We start from the raw sequence: 24081 nt of genomic DNA on the forward strand, positions 1-24081 counted from the left end.
TCTCTTAACTGAAGTGCTCTCAGAAATTAACTGAAGATTCCTCTAAAATCGGGAACAAGGCAAGGCTGCTCACTCTCTCCATATTTCTTCAATATAGTACTTGAAGTTCTAGCCAGAGCAATAAGACAACAAAAGGAGACCAAGGGTATCCAAATGGGAAAGGAAGAATTCCAATTATCCCTATTTGCAGATAATATGATAGTGTACATAGATGACCCTCAAAATTCCACCAGAGAACTACTACAGCTGATAAACACCTTCAGCAAATTGGCTGGATACAAAATTAACTCCAAAAAGTCTGTAGCCTTCCTATACACAAATGACAAGCATGCAGAGGAAGAAATTAGGAAAACCACACCCTTCACATTAGCCACAAGCAATATAAAATATTTAGGAGTTACTCTAACCAAGCAAGTGAAGAACTTGTTTGAAAAAAAATTTCAAAACTCTGAAGAAAGAGATTGAAGATGGCATGAGAAGATGGAATGATCATCCCTGCTCATGGATTGGGAGAATTAACATAGTAAAAATGACCATCTTACTGAAAGCAATCTACAGATTCAATGCAATCCCTATCAAAATACCTACACATTTTTCAAAGACATTGAAAGTTCAATTCTGAACATCATATGGAAGAACAAAAAACTCAGAATAGCTAAAACAATATTGTACAATAAAAGATCCTCCGGAGGAATCTCCATACCTGATCTCAAGCTGTACTATAAAGCAACAGTAATTAAAACAGCATGGTAACAATAAGATGTCCTCCCCCTCTGTCCCAGTTTCCTGGTTAGTGAAGACTTTCATGAGACATGCCCCTTGGGCCAGTATGCAGATATAAGTGAGTATATACCATTTGACTCTTTCTGCATCTGGGTTAACTCACTCATTATGATCATTTCTAGTTCAATCCATTTGTCCACAAATTTTGGGAATTCCTTGTGTTTAATAGCTGAGTAGTATTTCATAAAGTAAATGTACCACAGTTTCATTATCCATTCTTCTACTGAGGGACTCTTAGGCTGTTTCCATGAGAGAAGCATGGGAGAATGGCATGGCAAAGTTGAAGGATCCAGAGGATCCTAGAAACCTACAAGAAGAACATTATGATAGGCAGATTTGGGCCCAGGGGTCCAGCTCAAACTATGGCACCAGCCAAGGACAATACAGGCTGTAAACTTCAAACCCCTACCCAGATCTAGCCAATGGACAGGACATTCTCCATAGTTGAGTAGAGAGTGGGGACTGACTTTCACACATACTCTGGTGCCTCATATTTGACCACGTCCCATCCCCTGAATGGGGAGACCTGGTGGCACACAGAGGAAAGATAGCAGGTTACCAAGAAGAGACTTGATACCCTATGAGCATATACAGGTGGAGGAAGTCCCCCTCAGTCACAGTCATGGGGGAGGGGAGTAAGGGGAAAATGGGAGGGAGGGAGGAATGGGAAGATACAAGGGATGGGATAACCATTGAGATGTAATATGAATAAATTAATAAAATATAATTAAAAAAACAAAAAAACCAGCATGGTACTGGCACAGCAACAGGCTGGTTGATCAGTGGAATCGAATCAAAGACCCAGATATGAATCCACACACATATGGTCACTTCATTTTTGACAAAGAGCCAAATCCATTCAATGGAAAAAGGATAGCATCTTCAACAAATGGTGCTGGTCTAACTGGATGTCTATGTGTAAACAAATGCAACTGGACCCATATTTGCCACCTTGCACAAAACTCAAATCCAAGTGGATCAAAGACCTCAACATAAAACCAGAGACACTAAGCCAGATAGAAGAAAAGTGGGGAAGAGCCTGGAACACATTGGCACAGGAGACAACTTCCTGAACAGAATCAACAGCCCAGGCCTTAATGTCAACAATTAATAAATGGGACCTCATGAGGCTGAGAAACTTCTGTAAGGCAAGAGACACCATCAAGAGAACAAAGTGACAGCCTACAGACTCGGTAAAGACTTTCACCAACCCTACATCTGACACAGGTCTAATATCCAAAATATATAAAGAACTCAAGAAAGTAAACACCACCAAACCAAATAACCCAATTGAGAAATGGGGCATGGAACTAAACAGAGAATTCTCAGTAGAGGAATATCAAATGGCTGAGAAACACTTAAAGAAATGATCAAGCTCCTTAGTCAACAGGGAAATGCAAATCAAAACAACTCTGAGATTCCATCTTACACCCATCAGAATGGCTAAGATCAAAAATTCAAGTGACACCACATGCTGTAGAGGATGTGGAGAGAACGATGTGGAGAGAGAGGAACACTCCTTCATTGCTGGTGGGAATGCAAACTAGTACAGCCACCTTGGAAATCTATCTGGTGCTATCTCAAAAAACTGGGAATAGGGCTTCCGCAAGACCCAGCTATTTCACTCCTTGGAATATACCCAGAAGATGCTCCAGCACACAACAAGAAAATTTGCTCAACCATGTTCATAGCAGCCTTATTCATAATAGCCATATCATGGAAACAGCCTAGGTGTCCCTCAGTAGAAGAATGAATAAAGAAACTGTGATACATTTACATTATGTAATACTACTCAGCTATTAAAAACAAGGGATTCCCGAAATTTGTGGACTAATGGATTGAACTAGAAATTATCATAATGAGTGAGTTAACCCAGAAGCAGAGAGATTCAAATGGTATATACTCACTTATATCTGCATACTGGCCCAAGGGACATGTCCCATGAAAGTCTTCACTTACCAGGAAACTGGGACAGAGGGGAGGTCATTCTATTGGGACTCTAGGTGAGAGAAGCATGGGAGAAAGGGGAAATAGAAGGATCCAGAGGATCCTAGAAACCTACAAGAAGAACATTATGATAGGCAGATTTGGGCCCAAGGGTCCTGCTCAAACTAAGGCACCAGCCAAGGACAATACAGGCGGTAAACTCAAACCCCTACCCAGATCTAGCCAATGGACAGGACATTCTCCACAGTTGAGTGGAGAGTCTGGTCTCACTTTCACACGTACTCTGGTGCCTCATATTTAACCACGTCCTCTGGATGGGGAGACCTGGTGGCACTCAGAGGCAGGGTAGCAGGCTACTAAGAAGAGACTTGATACCCTATGAGGAAGTCCCCCTCAGTCACAGTCATAGGGGAGGGGAGTAAGGGGAAAATGTGAGGGTGGCAGGAATGGGAGGATACAAGGGATAGGATAACCATTGAGATGTAATATGAATAAATTAATAAAAAAGATGGAAAAAAGTATATAAACTTATTGAATAGATATAGAAACCAAATGTTTACTGATGATAAATCATAAGGAAAATGCAATTATTTGGCATATGTACATAATTTTATGACTTAAGAAAAGTTAAACCAACTTTTCATCCTAAAAAAAAGAAATTAACTGAAGAAAGATTTGTTATTGTATCTACAATGTCTATAGCAACTTCTGTACATATTTTCTGCCACTGAGATCCCAGTTAAAGTTCACCAAAGGTCCTGATATAAGCTGTTTTTTTCATTTGCCAACAACCATTCTACTTGTTCCAACACTGTATAACAAAGATCCAAATGTAGAATACATTGTAAAAGTGTAATAAATCAGGACATAGCTATTTTGATTAATTCTTTATGTCTTAAAAGCATGAATAAGTTCAATTCAGAAAGTTACAATTAATTCACCTCTTTATTTGGAGAGAGAGAAGCAGCATCATCAGGTACACCATTAGAAAGTGTTTGGAGAAGAGAGAGAAAAGAGTGCGTGAGACAGATCCCAGTAAGCACAGCTTTAGCCATATCCACCACCACAGGAACAGAAAAGACACTAGCTAGTCTTTTTCTTGGAAGATCCTAAATATGTATCACTGCTGCAATGAATTGTGCAAAGGAAGCGAATTTTAGGTATCCTTTGAACCCAGGGTCCATTGCTGAGTATTTTATCTCAGTGAGCCTCACATTTTACATGTTAATTTTATAGATGACGGTACTACATCCAAAAAAATCTTATGAAGGACTATTTTGATTAAAATAAGAACAAAACCAGTAATCCATAGCATTAAATAAATGCCTAGGAATTTTATCTCAGAGGTTTTCCTTTCTAACATACCCAGAGATTGGAATCATCCAGGAAGAAAACTATTTGACAAATCATCTTGGGGCAGAATCAATCTCATTTGTAATATTCACGAATGAGCATGATTGATTAGCAAGAGTGGATCTGCAGTATCGCATGTGCCAGCTGATGTTAGATGCATTTTTAGTTCCTTGTCACCATGAAAACCAGTCCATTGCCTGTGGCATACAAAGTCCCTGTGTAAGGACAATGCCAATTTAACATGACCCGGATGTTATCATTCTTTGGCAGGAACAAAAAGTTGCAGGAATATCATGAAAGGATATATCACTTAAATCCTGGCATTCTCTAGCTACAGAAGTCATCATAAAGGCCAGGAAGTATGAGAAAGAAAAAAGCTTCTCTCCCAAGATTTGCACTAGTGTGGATACAGTCTCAGACAGAGCATGTTAATATTTCAATAATAATGGGATATTACATCAAAGTTCTTCATCCTTTCTTTATTCAAAACTCTTAATTACTACAGAAGAGGTGTAGGCCCAGAAGTGGATCTTTGAGAGTTTCTATTCATTCTTAAGATCATTTGTGGTAAAAGTTTAATCAAGTCATATACATGCTTCATAGAAGCTTTGTTGTCTTAGAAACTATAGATTATGTCTTGTTACCAACCCCAATTTTATTCATAAATGCTGAAAAAACAGTCATTTTGGAATCGTGGTTATCTTATTGATAAGTCTCAGGAGAAACTCTGTTTGGATCTAGTAGTGAAACTTTGCATAGAGACTTTTAACTGTGACCAAATGTTAAAGTTACTTAAAATAAAAATTATATGGTCAACAATATGCATATAACAGAATTCTCATGTTCCGTATTGCAAAAAATAACCAGTTAATTTTGAATTGTGCTTCTCCATAAAAAGCCTGTAATTATTTTATCTACGTTTCATTTTAAAAGTATAAACACTTCTTGGAGAATGAAAACTAGTATCCATAAGATAAATTTATTCTTTCAATTTATAAATAAGTTATGGTCATTTTTTAAGTGTTAGTTTCACTTCCATATTACCTGTAAGATGCAGCGATGGTGCCTCTGCACTGATCTACTTGGGTTCAGCTGTTGATGATTTCATTCTGTTTAGCTAGAGCCAGAATAAAAGTCAGACTGACAGAATTTCCCATCACCTCAGGGCCTCTTCATCAATTAACTACATTAGTAGATTGGTTCATATTTAAACTTACATAATAGTTGTAGTTATTAAAGTAGGTGGGGACATGAGTATCAACATAAACATTTGTATGAAACGTGAACTCTCTTTGGTTGTGTCAAGTAATGTGCTGGAGCTATCTTGCCTTGGCTCATAGGAAATTATAGTATTTATCTCTCTCAACTTCGATTTCAGTAAGGCAGCAATCATTAACTTGGTATCAGCTATGTTGTTAGAATTTACACCATGAGAATTGGAAAATGCTATAAATGATGTGCATTGTATTAACTAGTTGGTAAAGGTGGTACACTAAAGGTCCAAACATCAACCCATGCTCTTGAGGTTCTGTCAACTTTGTTTTCTGCAGTGGAAGCCCTGATGAGCCTCAGGAGGACCTAAGCATTCGGGATGCATTTGAGTATTGTTACCACAATGTTCTCTGTTTTGAGAACTGTCAGTTTTGTAGCAACTTAAGTGATACAGGACAGAACCAACTCTGTAAAACATTGGAATCACTTCTGGATGTGTCAGATGCTTCCTGCTATGGAGGCTGAAGAACCATTATTTCTCCATATGAACAAGGTATTCGCTGCTGAAAGCATCCACCAGGCTATTCCTCAGTAGGATCTGTACTCTGCTGCTCACAGGCAACTGTTGGCAGGCAAGCAAGCCTGGATTTGCTGCTGCAGCATCCCACCACCAACCTATTAGCAAGTTTCCCTTGCTTTTCCCTTCCCTCCTCAGTCTGATACAATCAAACAGCCAAGAAAATAGAGGTCACTGGCAAAACAGTTCGCAATTTTGAATGATTTTTATTAAACACCATTAGTCTACACTGCACAGTTAATGAAACAGCAAAGCTCCAATCTCAGAAGAATGATTGATCATGGATCTGAAAAGCAGTTCAGTGTCCCCAACCCAGGTGAGCACTATGAATGATTCTTTAACACTTTATGTCAGAAGCAGGAAGGGGCACGAACTGCAGTCTGGCCTCCAAGGGCTTCCCCACCCTCCACCCCCCACCCACACCCCCCTCTGCCCTCCCCACAATGCAATTTTCTTTTTGTTAAAAGATTACAGAAAGAAATGTGATGCTTTTGGTACAGAGGGCTTCTAGAATCATGAGGAGGGGAATGGAAAGGGAACTAACACTTTCTCTTTCACTGGAAATATCAGATGGTAGGATTAATGTCTGAGACCAGCCTATCTGATTAGTCCCCTGTGAGGGTAAATACTGATTATCAATACACAGATGCCATTTCTGTCATTGGAGTTTGCTAACACCAAAGAGAAAATGAATCAGAGTTTAATTATGAGAATAAGGCTGTGCGAGTGGAAATGCAAAACAACAGCAACAAGAACAACAATGACAAAGAATTGAGTCCGCCAGTTGGAACACAATACTGACAACTGGCTCAATATATTTCCCCACAGTGTTGAATTTGGGGGCACTGAATCACCCATTTTTGCTATTGTGTAGCTATTTCAACTTGCCACACATTGTTCTCAATGGGGCTAGTGATGCTTCTCTAAGCAAGCAGTTTGTTGCTTTACTGAGTAGTCCTACTCAGTGATCCAGTTTGGTTCTTCCACCTGCCAACTCACGCAGGTGACTTTCATTATGTCTGTTGAGAAGGAAGTAAAGGCTTCACCCTCACAACTTAATCAAGTCTGCCTTCAAAAATGATTTTCAACCTCAAACTCTAACATCAACCTCCGGGATCCAACTTTGAATAAAACAAAATCCAATTTAGATAGCTTCAGGTACAGTAGAACTAAACTAGCGTCTTTCCAATGCAGACCAAATCCAATGTCTTTAGCCATCCATCCATTTGGAAACTCAACAAAACACATTTCAGGCAATGACATCTAGTTTTGCTACTTTTGAATGAAGATTTGGATCTTTCCATTTTACTACATGAAAGAAAAAAATACATCTCAACCTTGTCTTTAAAAAGCCACAGAAGCTAGTCTGCTTTTTTCCAATTATGTAATCTGAATATAATACTACTAGTTTTTTCCCAATGAGATTATTAAGTAATTAACAGTCTATAGGCTGGCTAACAACATGCTTACAGGAAAATTCTACCCCAAGGACCACACTATCCAACTCTTTTCAAATTAATCCTACCTACAAAACTCAGACAGTAATATGACAAAATCACTAAAAAATCCAAAGCTAATTAAAGATACAAAGCCAAGTCAACATCATAACACAACCTTGTCAGACTCTTTGTGGTTGGAGCTTGTGTGATAAATGAAGGCATAGTGCTGGCCCTAACTGGGTCATATTGTAGGGCTGCAATTGTTTTTTGTATTTGCTTGGGGTGAGGTGGAGGTGGAGGTAGGGGATGGCTGCCTATTACTCTGCCCATCACCACACCTCCACAGGCTTGTTTGGATGTGGCTTACCAAGCCTCCACCAATATCCAGAAACACAATCTGTCACTGCCATCCATATGTCTCATATCCCTCCTACATAACTGGTACACTGAAGAGATTCCCTTGACAAAATCCTCAATCATTCAATCCTGCAGATAGCTGAACACCCATGATGCACATCACTATTTTTAGTGTGATGACTGGAGTGCCTAGAAAACAGTACCAATTCTTAATAAGGAAACCAAAAGGCACCTCATCTCCAGGGATAGGAAAGTAATTCATCCTCCATGTTTAATTCGTTTCTAAGCTATGTTACAAGTGGGTTTACTAAATAATCAGGTGATGATCCAGAGCTCAACTGTCACATTTGATAATCATATTGCTGACATGGCACTTTATATTCAGCCACCAGAGATGACAAAGCATTCATTCTCTTTCCTCCCTGTTGTATAGAAGAAAAAATGTGTTGCTGAAACTAGAGCTACAAGTCTTCCACCTATGTAGCAATATGCTTGTTTCTATGGGAAACGGTTCCTACCACTCTAATTTCTAATTTCTGGAGACTTTATTTCAAAAAGAATCTGTGTGTCAATCTAAGATGGTCTATGACTTTGGACTAGGTTTAATTTACAAGTCAAGCTGGTAGGCATCGTTATTATTAAGTAATAGCCAGGAAAGCTTCCTGGTAGGCTATGGAAAATAGAGAACTTTGTGTTACTTCAAAGTCATCATCTCATTGTTTTTTTCATGTGACACCCATTTAGGGTGTTCTGCATTTCATGTTTTCATTTTCCTCATTTAAGAGGCACGGAAAAGATTTAGATTTCATTTGTGTGTGTGTGTGCGTGTTTGTGTATTTGTGTGTGTGCATATGAAAATGTTGTTGATGGAATTGTAGACTTAAAGCTCAACCACATTGGGAGCATAAAAAGTGCAGGCTTCAGCTGCTGGGGTACACCCATCAGCCCTAGAAACAGCATGGCTTTAGCCATTGGAATGCAACTTCCATAACTTTATTATACAACAAAGGGCCTTAAACTCAAATATGATCAGAGCAGAGCTCAAATCTGGCTCTTGTGCAACTGGGGAAGTACCTACCTTTTACAATGAGTGTATAGAGTGATTGCCTGCCGTTCTTATTGCAGACCTGCATGACTTGCTTTAGAAATCATACAAGTTTATAGCTTTCATGTACATATCTATTATTTATCTGGTCAAAACTCAGTGAACAGAATTCAATAACTCAGCAGATTAAAGGTTACATCGAATTATATGCCAGCAGGCAATTACAAGTAACTAATGAATGCATAGTGTTTACTATAGCTGGAGAATTCTGGTGAGCTGGAACACTGAAGATGATATTTACAGGGTGACGTTTATGGATATAAGATGAATGTACAGGATCAAAAGGAAAAATAGTCATAACTCATAGGGAAATGCTCCAAATTAGATGATCTATTTCCAAACTAAAGGAAACTTTCCAGGTTCCTAGGGTGAAACACTACCCAAGATTTTCATTTTATAAAAAGAAAAGTTAGGTATTACAGAGTTTAGTGTTTTCTTTGGGATTTTCATGTAAATGATTTATACTAACAGAAACTTTAACAAAAAACAATGATTGTATGTTAGCAAAGATCCCCTGAGAGAAATAATAAAGAAATATGAAAGAAAATAACTAGAAAATAGAAAATGTGAATAATATTTGGAAAGTCCAGATAGTGAGGACACTGAGAAATTAATTGTGCATTATTAACTTTGGGAAGTGATAAGTTGGCTTTTGATTCAAGAGATTTGATATGCAAATCCATCAAAATAATTGAAGTTATGGATTTGCCTACTGTCTGCAAATGAGGCAGAGGCATGGATTTCTTGTAGGAGGGCTTGCAGTCTGGTCTGATTCCTCAAGTATAAGATGAGTGTGATATTTTGATGACTAAGATGTGCATCTGCCAAACTTCTCCTCATAAAGGAGAGCTTTACACAAAGAGAATCCCAGGTGAGGAGTTAAGTTTTACATTATTTATACCAGCGGATGCCATAAAATTATCAAAATAAAGGTTAGTCCTCCTTCTCACCATTTAAATATTAAAAAAAGAGGATGCTAACAAAAGTCTTCTGGTGTGCATTTCAAGAGTAGAATTCTTATGCTTGTAGTTTGCTTCCTACTCTTGACTTTATAATGTGGTTAGAACATCAAATCTGTGGGTTTTAACAACGGAGATTCTCACCTGAGGATTTAGTCTGTGGGAATCACAGAAACTTTTAACAATGGATTCTGAAATACATTCTTTTCTGGACCCAAGTTTATAGTTTGGGGAATGGTTACTGCTGAAGTCTCTGCGGGTCCCTGTTCAGATGTATATGAGACGGGTTTCTTTGAGTTCTCAGGGACCTGTCATCATCACATGTGCTTCTCATTCTTTGTTTTGAATCATGTGGACTTAAATCAATATTGTAGGGATTTTCATTCCATAAAGCACAAAAATAATGATATGAGAAATGCATATCAAATATTGAAAAATAAAACATACACTTCTCTCAAGTAGTAGTGTCCACTTACAATGACTTCAGTTTTTCACAGATATCAAAAATGCATAAAAACAAACATAATGAAAGAGAACTTTCCAAATGAGTGGAGTTTCACCAGTGACCAACAAGGCACTGGTAAATGTAGGGGGATGGGCAGTGATGCTAGAGATGGGAGAGCACCCACTACAACAAATGAGCATCGATGCGCAGCCAACACAGTCCCTGGCGAACGTAGCGGACAAGATTGGTCATGCTGCTGTGCTGGGTCAGAGGCCCCATCAATGTATCCAGGTCACCAAAGAATTCTGAAAATAAGAGCAGTACTTGGTCAATCCTTTCTTTAACATCATGGAACTATACACTAGATTAAAAAGTATTAGTACCAACCACAATCATGTGCACATTGAAAGATTTACACATTTGTTCATCCATCTGTCCATCTACACCTTCATTCAACCAAAATTTAAAGGCCTTGTTAGGAAACCAAAATTATCTCTGTATCTATCTATGAAATTTATATATAATTACATATATATGAATTAGTTTATGTTTACTGAACTCCAAAATTTAACAGTACAATGTTTGTGTTATTGTGATAAGTGAAACAAAATTCATTTAAATCTGTTAAATCATGGTATATATTTTTAGATCATTATATCCTTTCTCAGACAACATATTCTTAATATGCATTACCATCCTGTAGAAGTTTGTTACACTATCACACACATATATTTGGCTACATACATCTATAAATTTATGAAACTATAATATTTATGTATTTAAAATGCACAGGAGTTATACATAAATGTAGTCAAATATCTTATATGGGATAGCTATTTTTATAAAAGCTTCTTTATGCAACAAAGAGGCCCTGATAAGCATCATTATTTCTCTGATGTAAAGGTGTTTTAAATTTAATATGCTATTAAATTGAAAAATACCTTCCTTTGATCCAAATAAACTTTTTTTCTTGACTTTTATTGGTAGAATATAGAAAACTCCATTGAGCCTGAGCAGCAATTATGGCCATTGTCATTTAGAATTAAATAAATGTCTTGGAAAAGGCTAAGGTAGGAAGTCTTGGTTCTGATTTCGCAGTGGTAGAAAATTACCAGCAAGTATCCAGCACATGACAACTTCTACCACCCTCTTGGGCATGATTACTTCTGGCTGTCTCAGGAAATGGGACAGCCCTGAGGCTACATTCCTAACTAATCTCCTGCATGCCTAGGATGTTAGAATGACTGCTGTGTGGGAGGAATGTATGTGGGAAAGAGGACATGATATCTGAAAACTCTGTAGGCATCCCTTTGTCTCACCAGACTTGTCTGACACCTTGTCCCAAGAGGGATTACTGGCGTTTTTTTTCTCTTGTTAGCTCTCCACAGGGAAGGCGGCCTCAGCCTTCCATAAGAAACCATGCCTGTGCTGGAGGAGGATCAGGAACCCAAGTCCAGGGCAGGGGTGGGACTGGAGACTGTCCTATAGTGGCTGAGATGCTCTTCTGCCTTCTTGGAAAGCAATTTCTATGTGTGGATTACATGTACTGAACATTGCATTTATTCTTCGTGTTATATAACATATGGGCTTCTTCTCCAGGTCTCAACTTCATTATGTGATACTTTTTAACCTGGACAATGTAATAAAATGAATTTTTTCTGACGAAGAAGTAAATTACTTTTGGCATCTACAATATTTTCTTCAGAAATATAATATTAGGAAAAATGTTAAAGAACTAGTTATTGTTGAATGAATATGAGCTTTATGTGAACTCAGACATCCCCTGAACATTCTGTGCAAAGCTGTCTTTAACATTTTATTTCATTTTATTTTTTTTTAATTTATTTATTTTGTCTTTAACATTTTAAATCAGACTGTCAGGCCACCATTTTAATGACTGCTTTAACAGCATAAGATGTGTAGTTGGGGCATGTAGGAATTAGGGCCTCCTGATCAAAGGACAGAGGGTAGCAGGAGCCCATTGGCCTGTTTCATCACCAGACCCTTCTGTAATAAACTAGCTGCAGCTGCAGGAGTGGGTACACAGTGGCTGGGATTCAGGTTTTCTACCAGAAGAGCCACCACTGCCCATCTCTATGGCACAATTCTCCGTGAGAAAATCTAAGTCATAGTCATGTGAGTGGTATTTAAAGCTTCTATCCAAAGAGAAGCTCCTGGCATGTCATTTCTATCTGCATGGGTAGATGTTAGAAGACTCATCAAATCCGAGGAAGTCATAAATGACATGTGTACAGAGGTAAAGGAGGTGGGCTCAACATCCCAAATCAGAGCCTCTTTCTAGGCCACTGAAAAGCCCAGTGGCAGCATTGCCAGCATATGTTCCCTCTGTTGGTATAGTGACGGTGTCGTTTGGATTCAATATTAGGCAAAGAATTTAGCAACTCCTTGGCAGGCTGTGCTAATGACAAGATTAATACAATTTCAGCTTAGCGTCTTGACAGTCATCATGCTGCTCCTGCAAACTTCTGCAGTTAATTTAGAAGAAATTTCCTGAACAGATTTTGAAAGTGAAAAATCCTTAAATATTGAACTTCTCTCCAATTACTGATACAAAATGAGACAGATTAGAACCAGGTAAACAAGGCATAGCTCAATATGCTTAGATCTTTGCTCACAGTTCTAGAGCACTTCTGGGTGCCTAGTTGACTAGGCAACTTTTATCTGGGTTTCCAGAAGTCTAGGAAAGCAGACTACATTAGAGTGTCCTTTGTTCAGATAACTGAGTTCAAGCTTTTCACTAACACACCTGCCACTAACTGTGTTTTCTAGATATGCAGAGTAGCCTATTAGTTTGAATTCAGATTCTGAAATCATATATTTCGACATTCATCTTCTGCTCTTAGTAAACTTATAGAGCTCTGATGCAATGGAAAAAATAGCCTCAAATATCCTCATTGTCTTCATCTATAAAATAAGGACAAATAAGACAACATACAGCAAATAGCATAATACTGGGACATAAGAATCAGTGTATTAACAGATGTAACTATGTGTATATATTCTCAGCAATCAGTAGAAGTTTATAGGCGGGTTTAGAGCTGAGTCAATGTCTCAAATTATGAAATAAGCTTTGGTAGCCATAGAATTGTATGTATGTGTTATGCATACACACACACACACATTTGTATGTTTGCACAATTGTTAGGGAGTTCACATGTGTTTGTGTGTATGTGGAAGGCAGAGTTTGATGTGTGAGTTGTCTTCTGCTATAAATCATTCCCACCTATATTTTAAATATTGTATTCCAGTGTGCACATGTATATGCATGTGTGCATGTGTGTGAATGTGTATTGGATGTCCTGAATCCTCTTCCTAATCTTTGGAAATTCATAATACTTCTCAGGGCCTAGTAACATAGGTTGTTAGGAACATATGTTGTTCCTAAGCAACATAGATTTTGGAGACGGCTAATTGCTTCCCACTCCAGGTCATATAGCAATTGTTCTACCCTGCTTGTAACCTCTTTCAAGTTTGATGCTAATAGAGCCCCATAAGTCCACACCTTGTTTGCAATGGGCCAGTCTGTAATTAGTGGGATGAAAGATTCACAACAAATGAATGACCAGAGGAAAAGTGTGGGTTTGGTTTTACTTCCCAATGACATTAGGCTGGTGAGGCTTTATTTTGAGTCTAAATAATGGCTGAGGTCACAGATAGCAGCACAAGTCATCAATGATTATTGACCCTCGTAAAACAGGGTCTTCTTCACATTTGTTCTGTAGAAAAATCTCATGTCTTCCCATAAATAGAACCTTGATCTTCCTGTCAGGGTGGGACAAAATTCTAGATGAGATTTAGTCCTTACTTGCAAATGCAAACTGTATTGTCATACATTAACCTGTAGCTGATGAGTATAATGAAGGTACATGACCTTAATTCCACCTCACATCTAAACAAATAAACAGTAGCCAAAAGGACATTAATTAATTTGTGAATCACCCATTTTGCCTTATCAACTATTTGTCTGTGAGCCTTGTTGGTGAGTGAAATTCAGAAAATATCATTATGATACATCACAGATTAGATTAGTTTAAGCTTTAAAGGAAAATAAATATTTAGGCTATAGATCATTTCAATAGTAAAAGTAGGTCACTGTGTCATCTCTAAGCTAACTTCCTTTCATCTAAGACATAGAAATAAGAACTGAGTATTTTAAGGCCAACAGCCACAATGGACCTAGTCCTTCAAAGCACAAGTGGCCAACTACATCCTCATTCTTAAGCAAAGAATAGAACAGGTAATCATACCTTTATTGTCTCTTGTCAGTTTGTCAGCCATATCCCAGTGTTCATAGCCCCGAAGCACATTACTGGTAATATTGACATGGCTAGCAGCCATGTGGTGGATGCGCTGGGGAATGGTGATGGGGCCATTGTTACAATTTCCCATTGCATTGATGGGAGAGACATTGTTGAGAGACACTGGAGATGGAGTATTCCTGGAGAATGGAAAGAGACATTATGAGTTAAGTTGGTTGGGAAGAGTTGACAGCAGGGTTTTGGATGCATACAGTATAGAGGATGCCTTGTCACAGTGAAAATTATTTAGAATATCACTAGCCAGAGAAAATTTTAATTTTATATTTTTTGATAGAATTAGAGGAAAGAAATTGTATTAAGTATTCGCCCATTATTATTTCAAAAATTATTAGACTACATTCACTGTACAAAATGATGGGCTTTATTAGGATATGTTCAGGCATATATTTCGTGCATTTCATGTTCAATCCCTCATTTGTCTCTCCCTCCCCTTCCCAAATAAGTCTCCTTCTTCTTTGGTGTCTTGTACTCTTTCCCTTGGCCTCTGGGCCCAGTGGTAGGCGCCCTGCTTCACTTCGGGGAGCTACGTTAGAGTTTCCAGTAGCACTCAATGATTGCATAGTGGTTAGTACTTTGCGTTGTGTCTTGTACTTTTTGTTTGTTTGTTTTCGAGACAGGGTTTCTCTGTAACACTGGCTGTCCTGGACTTGCTTTGTAGACCAGGCTAGACTCAAACTTGCAGCGATCCGCCTGCCTCGGCCTCCCAAGTGCTGGGATTAAAGGCGTGTGCCACCACCCAGGGTGTCTTGTACTTTTTAAACACAGATTCTACACATGGACTAAAACTCTTTCTGGGTCCCTGTCTTGTTCTCCCACGTATGATGCTCTCCAGATACACCTACTTTTCCACAATGCTTTTCTAAAGGACTCAGGTTCAATTCCTAGCACCCGTGGGGCAATTCACAATCATCTGTAGCTGCAGTTCCTGGGAATCCAACACTGTTATGGCCTCCAAAGGCACCAGACATGCTGATGATACACAGACATACATGCAAGCAAAACACCCAATGAATGAAAACAAATAAATGGGGTTCTTAAAAGAGAGACTTTAATCTGCAGAGAAAACTTTAATGTGATAAAAATGTATGAAGCTTCTACTGAGTGCCCACATCTCTCTGGGCAAATTCTCAGACACTAGCTTTGGTCAACATCATAGTTTTAGTCAGAGGTCCTGGTATAGGAGAACCATATGGCCACTGCATGTTTGTATCATCTGACCAATCTACTCAGGGCTATAGTTCTGGTCTTAGAGTAATTAATTTTGGTTCATTTTCTAGCTTGAAACACCGATGTTCTCATTGCGTCTAACAACCCTCATGTACACTACTGTTTTTCTTTTAAAATAGGTGAAAGAAGGAGAGAAGGGCAGAGAAAGGAGATGGAGAGCAAAAGAGAGAGCTTCGAGTGAACCTTTCTTTGGCGTTAATATGACTTACAAATGTAACTCTGAATATATATGATGTGTTACAATGGTTCAGAAAAATAAATGGCTCAGAATTGTGATGAGTTCTCTGCCTACTTCAGAATGGTAGCTGGCAGTTAGAAAACATGATGTTCAATATTGGTCTATTTGGAAAGTATTTTGTGGAAACCACAGTGACAGTTCATTATAAATACAGTTACCACAGTAAGCAAAATGCAGTTTGTAAAAGGCCCTCAAGGTGCAGCATTGGAGAAGCTAGAAAGAAAAGTAAGATTTGAATATCTCCTCAGGATTTTTAGGATGTTCAACAGAGACGGGCTATTAATTGATGACTGTTTACCTTCATGCTTGTTTATAAGGGCAAGTCTTTATCACATTCTTACTTTTGATAGTTCCAGTGTTTGGATACATTTTCATTGATTTTTTTTTAACATCAGTAACAATGAGTTACCTGTTGACTAGAGGTAGCATGGAGATATTTTTCTTCAGGGCCTGAGCTTAGGATAATCTGATGCTGACTTGCCTAGAGATAGACCTGAGTGCATGCACTATCCTGTGCAAGGCAGCAAGATCTATGCTCCCCTTCAGGCTAGGATCAATTTCCTGAATAACTGTGTTCACTTTGGGCAGGACATTTTGAGGGAGTAAATGAAATAGGCATCCTTGTGTGCTGACACACTCCAATAATTGCAGATACTTGAGAGGCTGAGAAGTAAAGGTTGTTGAGGATAGACATTTGAGATGAGCCTCAGCAACAAAGCAAACACAGACACAACAGAGATGAGGCAGAACTGTGTTTAAGACTCTGTATGTCTGAAGGACCCTTTTCTCCACTGCAGAGCATCATCAAGGAACCCTACATCATGCCCCAAACCTGTATCAATTTCTATTATTGACAACTTTGTATCTCCAAGTTGGCTGTGTTTCTCAGAGTCTGTATGAGCTCACATTTGATTTGAGAACTTGATCACATATGCCACGATGCTGAAGTGCTGTTCACAAGCTCTGTGCAGAACTGAAGCTGAAATATTCTTCTTCAAACACATATAGATTGTGTCTACAGTCATGAGAGAAAGTTCGGGTATTTCTGTCAATGAGTCTATCTAATGGTGTGATCTGGTCTTGGTAGGAAGATAGTTCTTTAAATATGCTATGTATTTATGTAGTGAAAGAACATGTGATAGGTTTCCCACTGTGTTTATGATTTCTGAGATATTTTCCTGTTTCTCCATAGCATGATTTATTCTCACGACAGGATATGGGGATCTCCATTGAAATTCAAGCTCAATTCATCACAGGAATTGAAAAAAATCTTAAATTTCATTTAGAAACACACACACACACACACACACACACACTCACACACACACACACACACACTCACACACACACACACACACACACACACTCACACACACACACCACACCAGGATAACACAAAAAATCCTCAACAATAAAGGAACTGATGGAGGTATCACCATTTCTGATTTCAGGTTATACTACAGAGATGTAGTGATAAAAACAGCATGATGCCAGTATAAAAACAAACACACTGATCAATGTCAGAACGAGGACCCAGCCATAATTCTACATACTTACTTTGAGTTTTGACAAGAATCCAAAAATACACAAAGGAGAAAAGACAGCATCTTTAACAAATGTTAATGGCCAAACTGGACAGCTATATGTAGAAACTGAAGTATCACATATTTTTAATTATCTTTCTCATACAACAAAGCAGAATGTAAATGGGATTTTAATCAATCACATCTTGTGCTATATACCACAGCATTGTCTGGGAATATAACATATGTTCAAAGAATGCCAATTGAACTGCCTTATTTAGTATCCACTGTAAAATGCTCTGCAACATAGAAAGAAAACAATCTGTGCGATGCTATAAATGCTATTTGAACTCTTAACTGATAATTTGCCAGCATTGGGAGGGTGTTTGATGTACTATAGGCATGTAGTGAGTGAAAGAAATAACAAATGGGCCCTCATTTAAAAGAACACAGAAGCTCAGTAAGCATAAGAAGCTGAGTTCAGATCCCAAGATTCAGATAAAACCAGGCATAATGGCTAGCACCTGTAATTTCAGTGCTGGAAAGTGATGATAAGTGGATTTCGGAGGCTCTGTCTTAAAAAAAAAAAGCTTCAAGGGATTGGAGGAAGATAACTGATTTTCATCTATGGCCTCCATACATGTGCATACATGCATATGCACATGTACGTACGCATACAATACATGCATAAACACTGTTGATTGGGGGAGCAAAATCCATCATTCATTGACAATTTAGAGCAAGTGAAAAAGGGAAGTCTAGAATAAAGTATAAGATTTTGGGGAGCAAGATTGGTTCTGCTTTCCAGCTTTAAGAGGTAACTATGTTAATAATAACTTTCACTGCAGAAACAGCCTCTGGGTTTTTTGTTTTGTTTCATTTTGTTTTTTGACCAACTACTGTGCACTGAGCATAGATCTTAGGGATTCATCATTATTATCACTATGCCCCGGCCTATTTTACACAGACGTTTGTCTTGCCATTGCCTCATAGACTGGAAATAAGACTTCAAAGAAGTCGACTTCTTCCTTAGGGCCATGTTGCAAATTTCCTGAAACATCGGAATTTGAGGACAGATCTGCTTGTCTTCAAAGCCCTTTCCATCTCACTGCTACTATGCTACCTCAGAGTCTTCCTTTGTACTTGCCTAAGGATTTCTCTTGACATTTGCTCACTTCTAGCATCATCTCTGTGCTCATATCACTTTATTTTCAATGCTCTCCCCAGGTTCAGTGTATTACATGTTTGGTCATACTACTATTGTCTTTCATAAGCTTGTGGGAGGAGGGCATTTCAGTTGACGTGAATGGTCTTTCCAATGACCGCCACTGTCCTTGAATTATTTGAACATTACCAATGTCTTAAGGAAGTAGAAGGACATTTGTTCAACTATGTTCATAGCAGCCTTATTCATAGTAGCCAGAACATGGAAACAACCTAGATGTCCCTCAGTTGAAGAATGGATAAAGACACTGTGGTTCATTTACACTATGGAATACTACTCAGCTATTAAAAACAAGGAAATCTTGAAATTTGCAGGCAAATGGATGGAACTAGAAATGATCATCCTGAGTGAGTTAGCCCAGACCCAGAAAAATACGCATGGTATATACTCACTCATAAGTGGACACTAGCCCAACATGGATGTCCTCAGAGTCTTCACTCAGTGGAGGATTAGGACAGACCCTGGGACTCACTATTGGGACTCCAGGTGAGAGATGTATGGGAGAACAGGGAGATAGAAGGTCCCAGAAGGTCCAGGAACCCCACAAGGAGACCATCAAGTCTGGCAGATCTGGACCCAGGGGGGTCTGCACAAACTGATGTACCAACCAAGTACAATGCATGCAGTAAACCTATACCCCCTATACAGATCTAGCCAATGGACAGCACATTCTCCACAGTTGTGTGGAGAGTGGGAACTGACTCTGACATGAAATCTCTAGCGCCCCCTATTTGACCAATTCCCCTTTGTGGGGAGATCTGGTGGCACTCAGATGAAGGGTAAGCAGGCCTACCAGGATGAGACCTGATAGGCTGTGGTTATAAGGCGGGGCAGCGGTCTCCTTCTGTCACAGGTCTAGGGCAGGAAAATAGGGTCAAAGAGGAAAGGAGGGGGAATGGGAAGATATAAGTAAGGAGACAACAATCAGGATGTAATCTGAATAAATAATTTTTAAAATTTTAAATATTCCTTCAACATAGTACTCACCCCTCACACATCTGCTGAAATAACACTTCGGGAGCCTTGAAACAAGTTCCTTATTTCAAATCCATTTGTTGTTCTTGTCTTATTTCTTTTTGCTATCTCTCTATGACATTTAAGAAGGTTGTCTAGCTCTTTTAACCTCTTTACATAATGGCTTCCAGAACTCTCTGTCATAGATCTGTAAATCTGGCCCAACTATTTCTATGTGGCAAACAGTTGCAGTTTATTTGAACTACAAAGTATATAAAACTTTGTGTGTGTGTGTGTGTGTGTGTGTGTGTGTGTGTGTGTGTGTGTGTGTGTATAGATTAAAAAATCAGATTTATAGAGTTGTATTTGAAAACTTATTCAAGTCTTATGCTATATTTTAAGTTTTATCAGGAAATTCATTGCGAAAATTTGTCTCCTGTCCTCATTTCTTCCACATAATTGACTTGTTTATTTCTCCGGGTCTGTAAAGCTAAAATTAGGTATTATCTAGCCCTTAATAGAAAATAGGCTTACTGGTCTTTCCCTTATACCAACTATTTTTCTTCCCTTTTCTCCAACTCATTTCTGTACTGTTTTCAGAATACTTATGGAAGATAGTTCCCACAACTCTGTTGTCAACTCTCTGCTCACCTCTCCACATAGTTTCCTGTGACAATCTCATCCAAGAGCATTGTAGCCAGCACCAGCTCTTGGCAGCTTACTTCCCAATAACTAGCCAAGTGAGGAAGCTCTTTGAGTCAGGGTTGCTGTCCCTGGAAGGTGTGATCAGAGTGGATTGAGGGAGCGCACCGTTCTTATTACTGGGAACTTAAATGATCTAGTGCAGGCCTGCGATAAGAATCCTTGTCTGGCCAAGCCCAAACACCCAATTCCTCCTACTGTCTTCCATAAAACTTTCATTTATACTTTTCCCTTCCATCCACTGAAATGTGTTCTTCTGTGGTACAGAGATCATGTGGCATTCATCTCAATGATCCCAGGTGTCATACAGGGCCTGGTGTGGAGCAAATGTAATTATTTGGAGTTGCCTCACTTAAAGGCATGACTGTCAACCACAGAGAGTGCACTCTCTTTAGTCTGAAACTGCTTGAGAAGCATTTCGTGAGTCTTTTAATGTGATCTCACAAGCTTAGACTGGATTTTTGAGTGCTTTTATTTGCATATTCTTTATAGCAGCTTACCTGACCTTGCCCTTATGGTAGTCTGTGCTCAGAGAAAATAACTTTCTCTGACCTCTAAATTGTTATTTTTATTTTCTAAACTTCCAGAGAGAGAAATTTTCTTTCCTTTTGGTACATCAGTGTTAAAGCAAGGCCTAATTCAACAATTGAAGTGGTGCTTCCCTTCAGCTCAATAATTGAGTTGATGTGGTTTGTGATCTTTAAGTAGAGTTCACTGCTTTTGGAGTACACTTTGTAGATATTTATAGAGGGACAATGGAGGCTATTTTACTCATAAGGATATTATTTTGATGAGAGATGCAAGATTTTTGAGATGATATAAACTAGAAAACACAGTTACAACAGGCTCGTTGTGACTGTCCTCACTGATACCTACTTTTTCTTCCTAGGCTGATAGGAAATGGGCTTGAAAGGGATGGGATACTTTTGAAACCAGAGGTGACATGGCTAGTTAGAAAAGTAGCAAAGGCACATGATGGACAGTGGGATTCATAAGTGCCCTCAGTAAGTACCATCTACTTCACGGCCCCCAGATGGCGTAAGACTTAGCCCCTTTCATTGAAAAGAAACAAGGGCAAATCTAGAAGGAGAGGAGTCCAGGTAGCTTAATCAGTGAGATATGTGCAGCCTTCTTCAGACTCTTACAAGTCGGGGGGGGGGGCTAACTAGATAAGGCTCTAAATAAACCAATAAGTCTGGGTAGTTCCATGAGGCCTTTCATTGTCATCAGAGTACATCATTTTATATTTAGGTCAAGGTATTTTAGTATTGATATAAAACTCTCCATGAAGGGCCAAATAATTGGCTGATTAAGTACCTTCACATTTTCAGCTCTATTATTCCTTTGGTTTTATTAAACACCACTTACCATATATCATTGAATATTTTATTGACTTTTCATTACCAAGTGAATCACTGAAAAATCATTGCAGTGGATTTAACTTTATCCTACCTTCCAGAAATGGTATGTTGCTCGCCATCTCATTAGCAGATTTTTATGGCCATCATTTAGCTTGTAGATCTTTAAGGAACCACACCATTTGAAACTTTTCTGTCTCTCCATCAGCGGAAACCTGGCTAGAATTCAGTTTGCACAAAAATGACTGCAGTCTTGAAATTGTCCTTCACTCTTGAGCAATCAACGCAAAACATGTGGGGTCTATTCAATCATTCATTTTCATGAAAAAAGCAATTTTTCATAGCATACTTACTTTCCATTGCCTACCCAAGGAGATGGTATCTGAGCAACTTTTGAAGCATTTTGCTGAAAGAGAGAGAGAAAGAGGGAAATAAGGACATCTATTTTGTGTTTATTAGTTCAGAGACAGATGTAAGTGTGATTTAGTGTACATTAATATTGATTGCAGCATTTTGGGATGCAGAACTTGGATGTATGTGCACATCAGCACACCACAACACACACTCGATGAAAATAGCTGGTTAGGATAATTAGTGGGCTCCAATCAGGACCATGAAAGTCACTTGATGAAAGATCTTATATACTAAAAGGCCCAGTGAAATCAGACTCAGTTCTCCAAGAAGTGGTTTAATTATCCTCATTTGAAATTTATTCTGCAAAACAAGCCCTTCAGAGAACAAGTAAGTTTTTCACCTTTAACTTCAGTTGCAAACTTTTTCTGTGGGATACATATTTGGCTGTAATGTTTGATATCCAAGGAAGATGTCAGAATCAAGCAATCTATTTTTTGTTTGCTTGTTTGTTCTCAGGAATCATTGTGATTTGTGGTCTTTACGCGCAGCTTTTCATGGCTGGTTGTTTTCTCTGTTTAGCAATGCAACTAGTCCAGAGCTGCATTGCAAAAGAAGATGGAACTCTTTAAAGTCCTGCCTTCCTGGTTTTGCTTTGTTTGTTTATGTTTTTCTGACCACAGTGTTTTGGATGAAAGAAAAAGCTGATATTCAGCATATCACTGTGACAGGAAAGGACAAGTTCATTGTGACCCCAGTCTGAGTCAGGTCTGGTGGTCTTGTCCCTCTGGCCTTCAATTTGCAAAAGGAGAGCCAGCACTTTCTAGAGTTAAGAAAATTCAATGATGCCCTGCTATCATGGACATAGTGTGCATTCTGAAGACTTACATCACCCTAAAAGAGCACAACCCAGTCCCAGGCAGATGGGTTATGTAGCATCTGCTTGATGTCTTCCAACCTCCTAACAGGACACAGAGTACAGATATTATACAGTGGCTGTCAGTGACATGACAAGGCCATCACATGAGAATTAATTGGAAACTTGTTAGAAATGCACATTCTCAGGCCCTAGCATGGAACACTTGTTTGGGGGATGGGACTCAACACTGTTTTTGTATGCTCTCTAGGGGTTTTAGAAGTCTAGTGAAATTCAAAATCCACTTTTCTATAGTACACTATGATGGAGGTAGACCTAAGAAAGTTCTGAGGAACTGTTGTATGTGATCCCTTTTCACCCACATGAGCACTAGCTTTATGACATTATATCTACATGACATAGTAACTGAAGATCATGTTCATGTTCTCAGATGAGTCAGCGTCATCATGCAGGCATACACTAATACTCACAGGATGCTTGCTACAAGGTCATGATGTAGTTTGCTTCAGATCACCACTAGGTGAAATGTGGCCAAGTGGTATCATGTACTTGGCAAAAAGTCATTTTCCTCTAAGGCCAAAAGAAAGGAGCAGTAAAGCACCTCAGCTCTGTTAAGGCCAGTGTTAGTAAACAGAATCCATATTAGAGCATAAAGTAGCCAAACCTAATTTCAGACTACTGCTTGGATTTTTTTTTTGAGACAGAGTTTCCCTGTGTACCCTTGGCTGTCCTGGCCTCACTCTGTAGATCAAGCTGGCCTCAAACTCACAGAGTTACACCTGCCTCTGCCTTCCAGAGTGCTGGGATTACAGGCATAATACACTACCACAATGCTTGGATTTTTAAATTGGTTCATTCCCAAATATTGTTATTGTATTTTCTGGTTACCTCTCCTGTTCATTTGTAAACTAAAAGAAAACAAAACAAACAAATAAAAACAGCAACCTCAGCTCTCTAGAGGATGGCTTTGTCCTTCTGTTTCCTTTGGTAATCAATACAATAAAATGCCTTAAACGGAAGCCACAGCACACCAAGTTTCCCCATGAGCAGGAGACTTTGAGGGGCAGAAAGAGATGTCCACCTAGTATCAATGTGGCTATGGTGACTTC

At 38.8% G+C, this 24081-nt stretch overlaps 1 protein-coding gene across 5 annotated transcripts in view; it reads right to left on the bottom strand.

Annotated features, from left to right (window-relative positions):
* Positions 1 to 6285: 6285 nt before the first annotated feature.
* The window catches only part of AFF2 (ALF transcription elongation factor 2), a 483479-nt gene continuing 465683 nt past the window's right edge, over positions 6286 to 24081 (bottom strand). For all 5 annotated transcript variants that reach the window (XM_084788922.1, XM_084788918.1, XM_084788921.1 and 2 more), the window contains exons 18-20: positions 22098 to 22150; positions 14446 to 14636; positions 6286 to 10482 (exon numbers count right to left, since the gene is read on the bottom strand). In XM_084788922.1, coding sequence (XP_084645048.1) covers positions 10361 to 10482; positions 14446 to 14636; positions 22098 to 22150 — 366 coding nt within the window. In that variant the 3' untranslated portion in view covers positions 6286 to 10360. The remainder of the gene's footprint in view (positions 10483 to 14445; positions 14637 to 22097; positions 22151 to 24081) is intronic.

The sequence above is a fragment of the Acomys minous genome (assembly GCF_964271855.1).
Source record: "Acomys minous genome assembly, chromosome: 7".
Classification (NCBI taxonomy): domain Eukaryota; kingdom Metazoa; phylum Chordata; class Mammalia; order Rodentia; family Muridae; genus Acomys; species Acomys minous.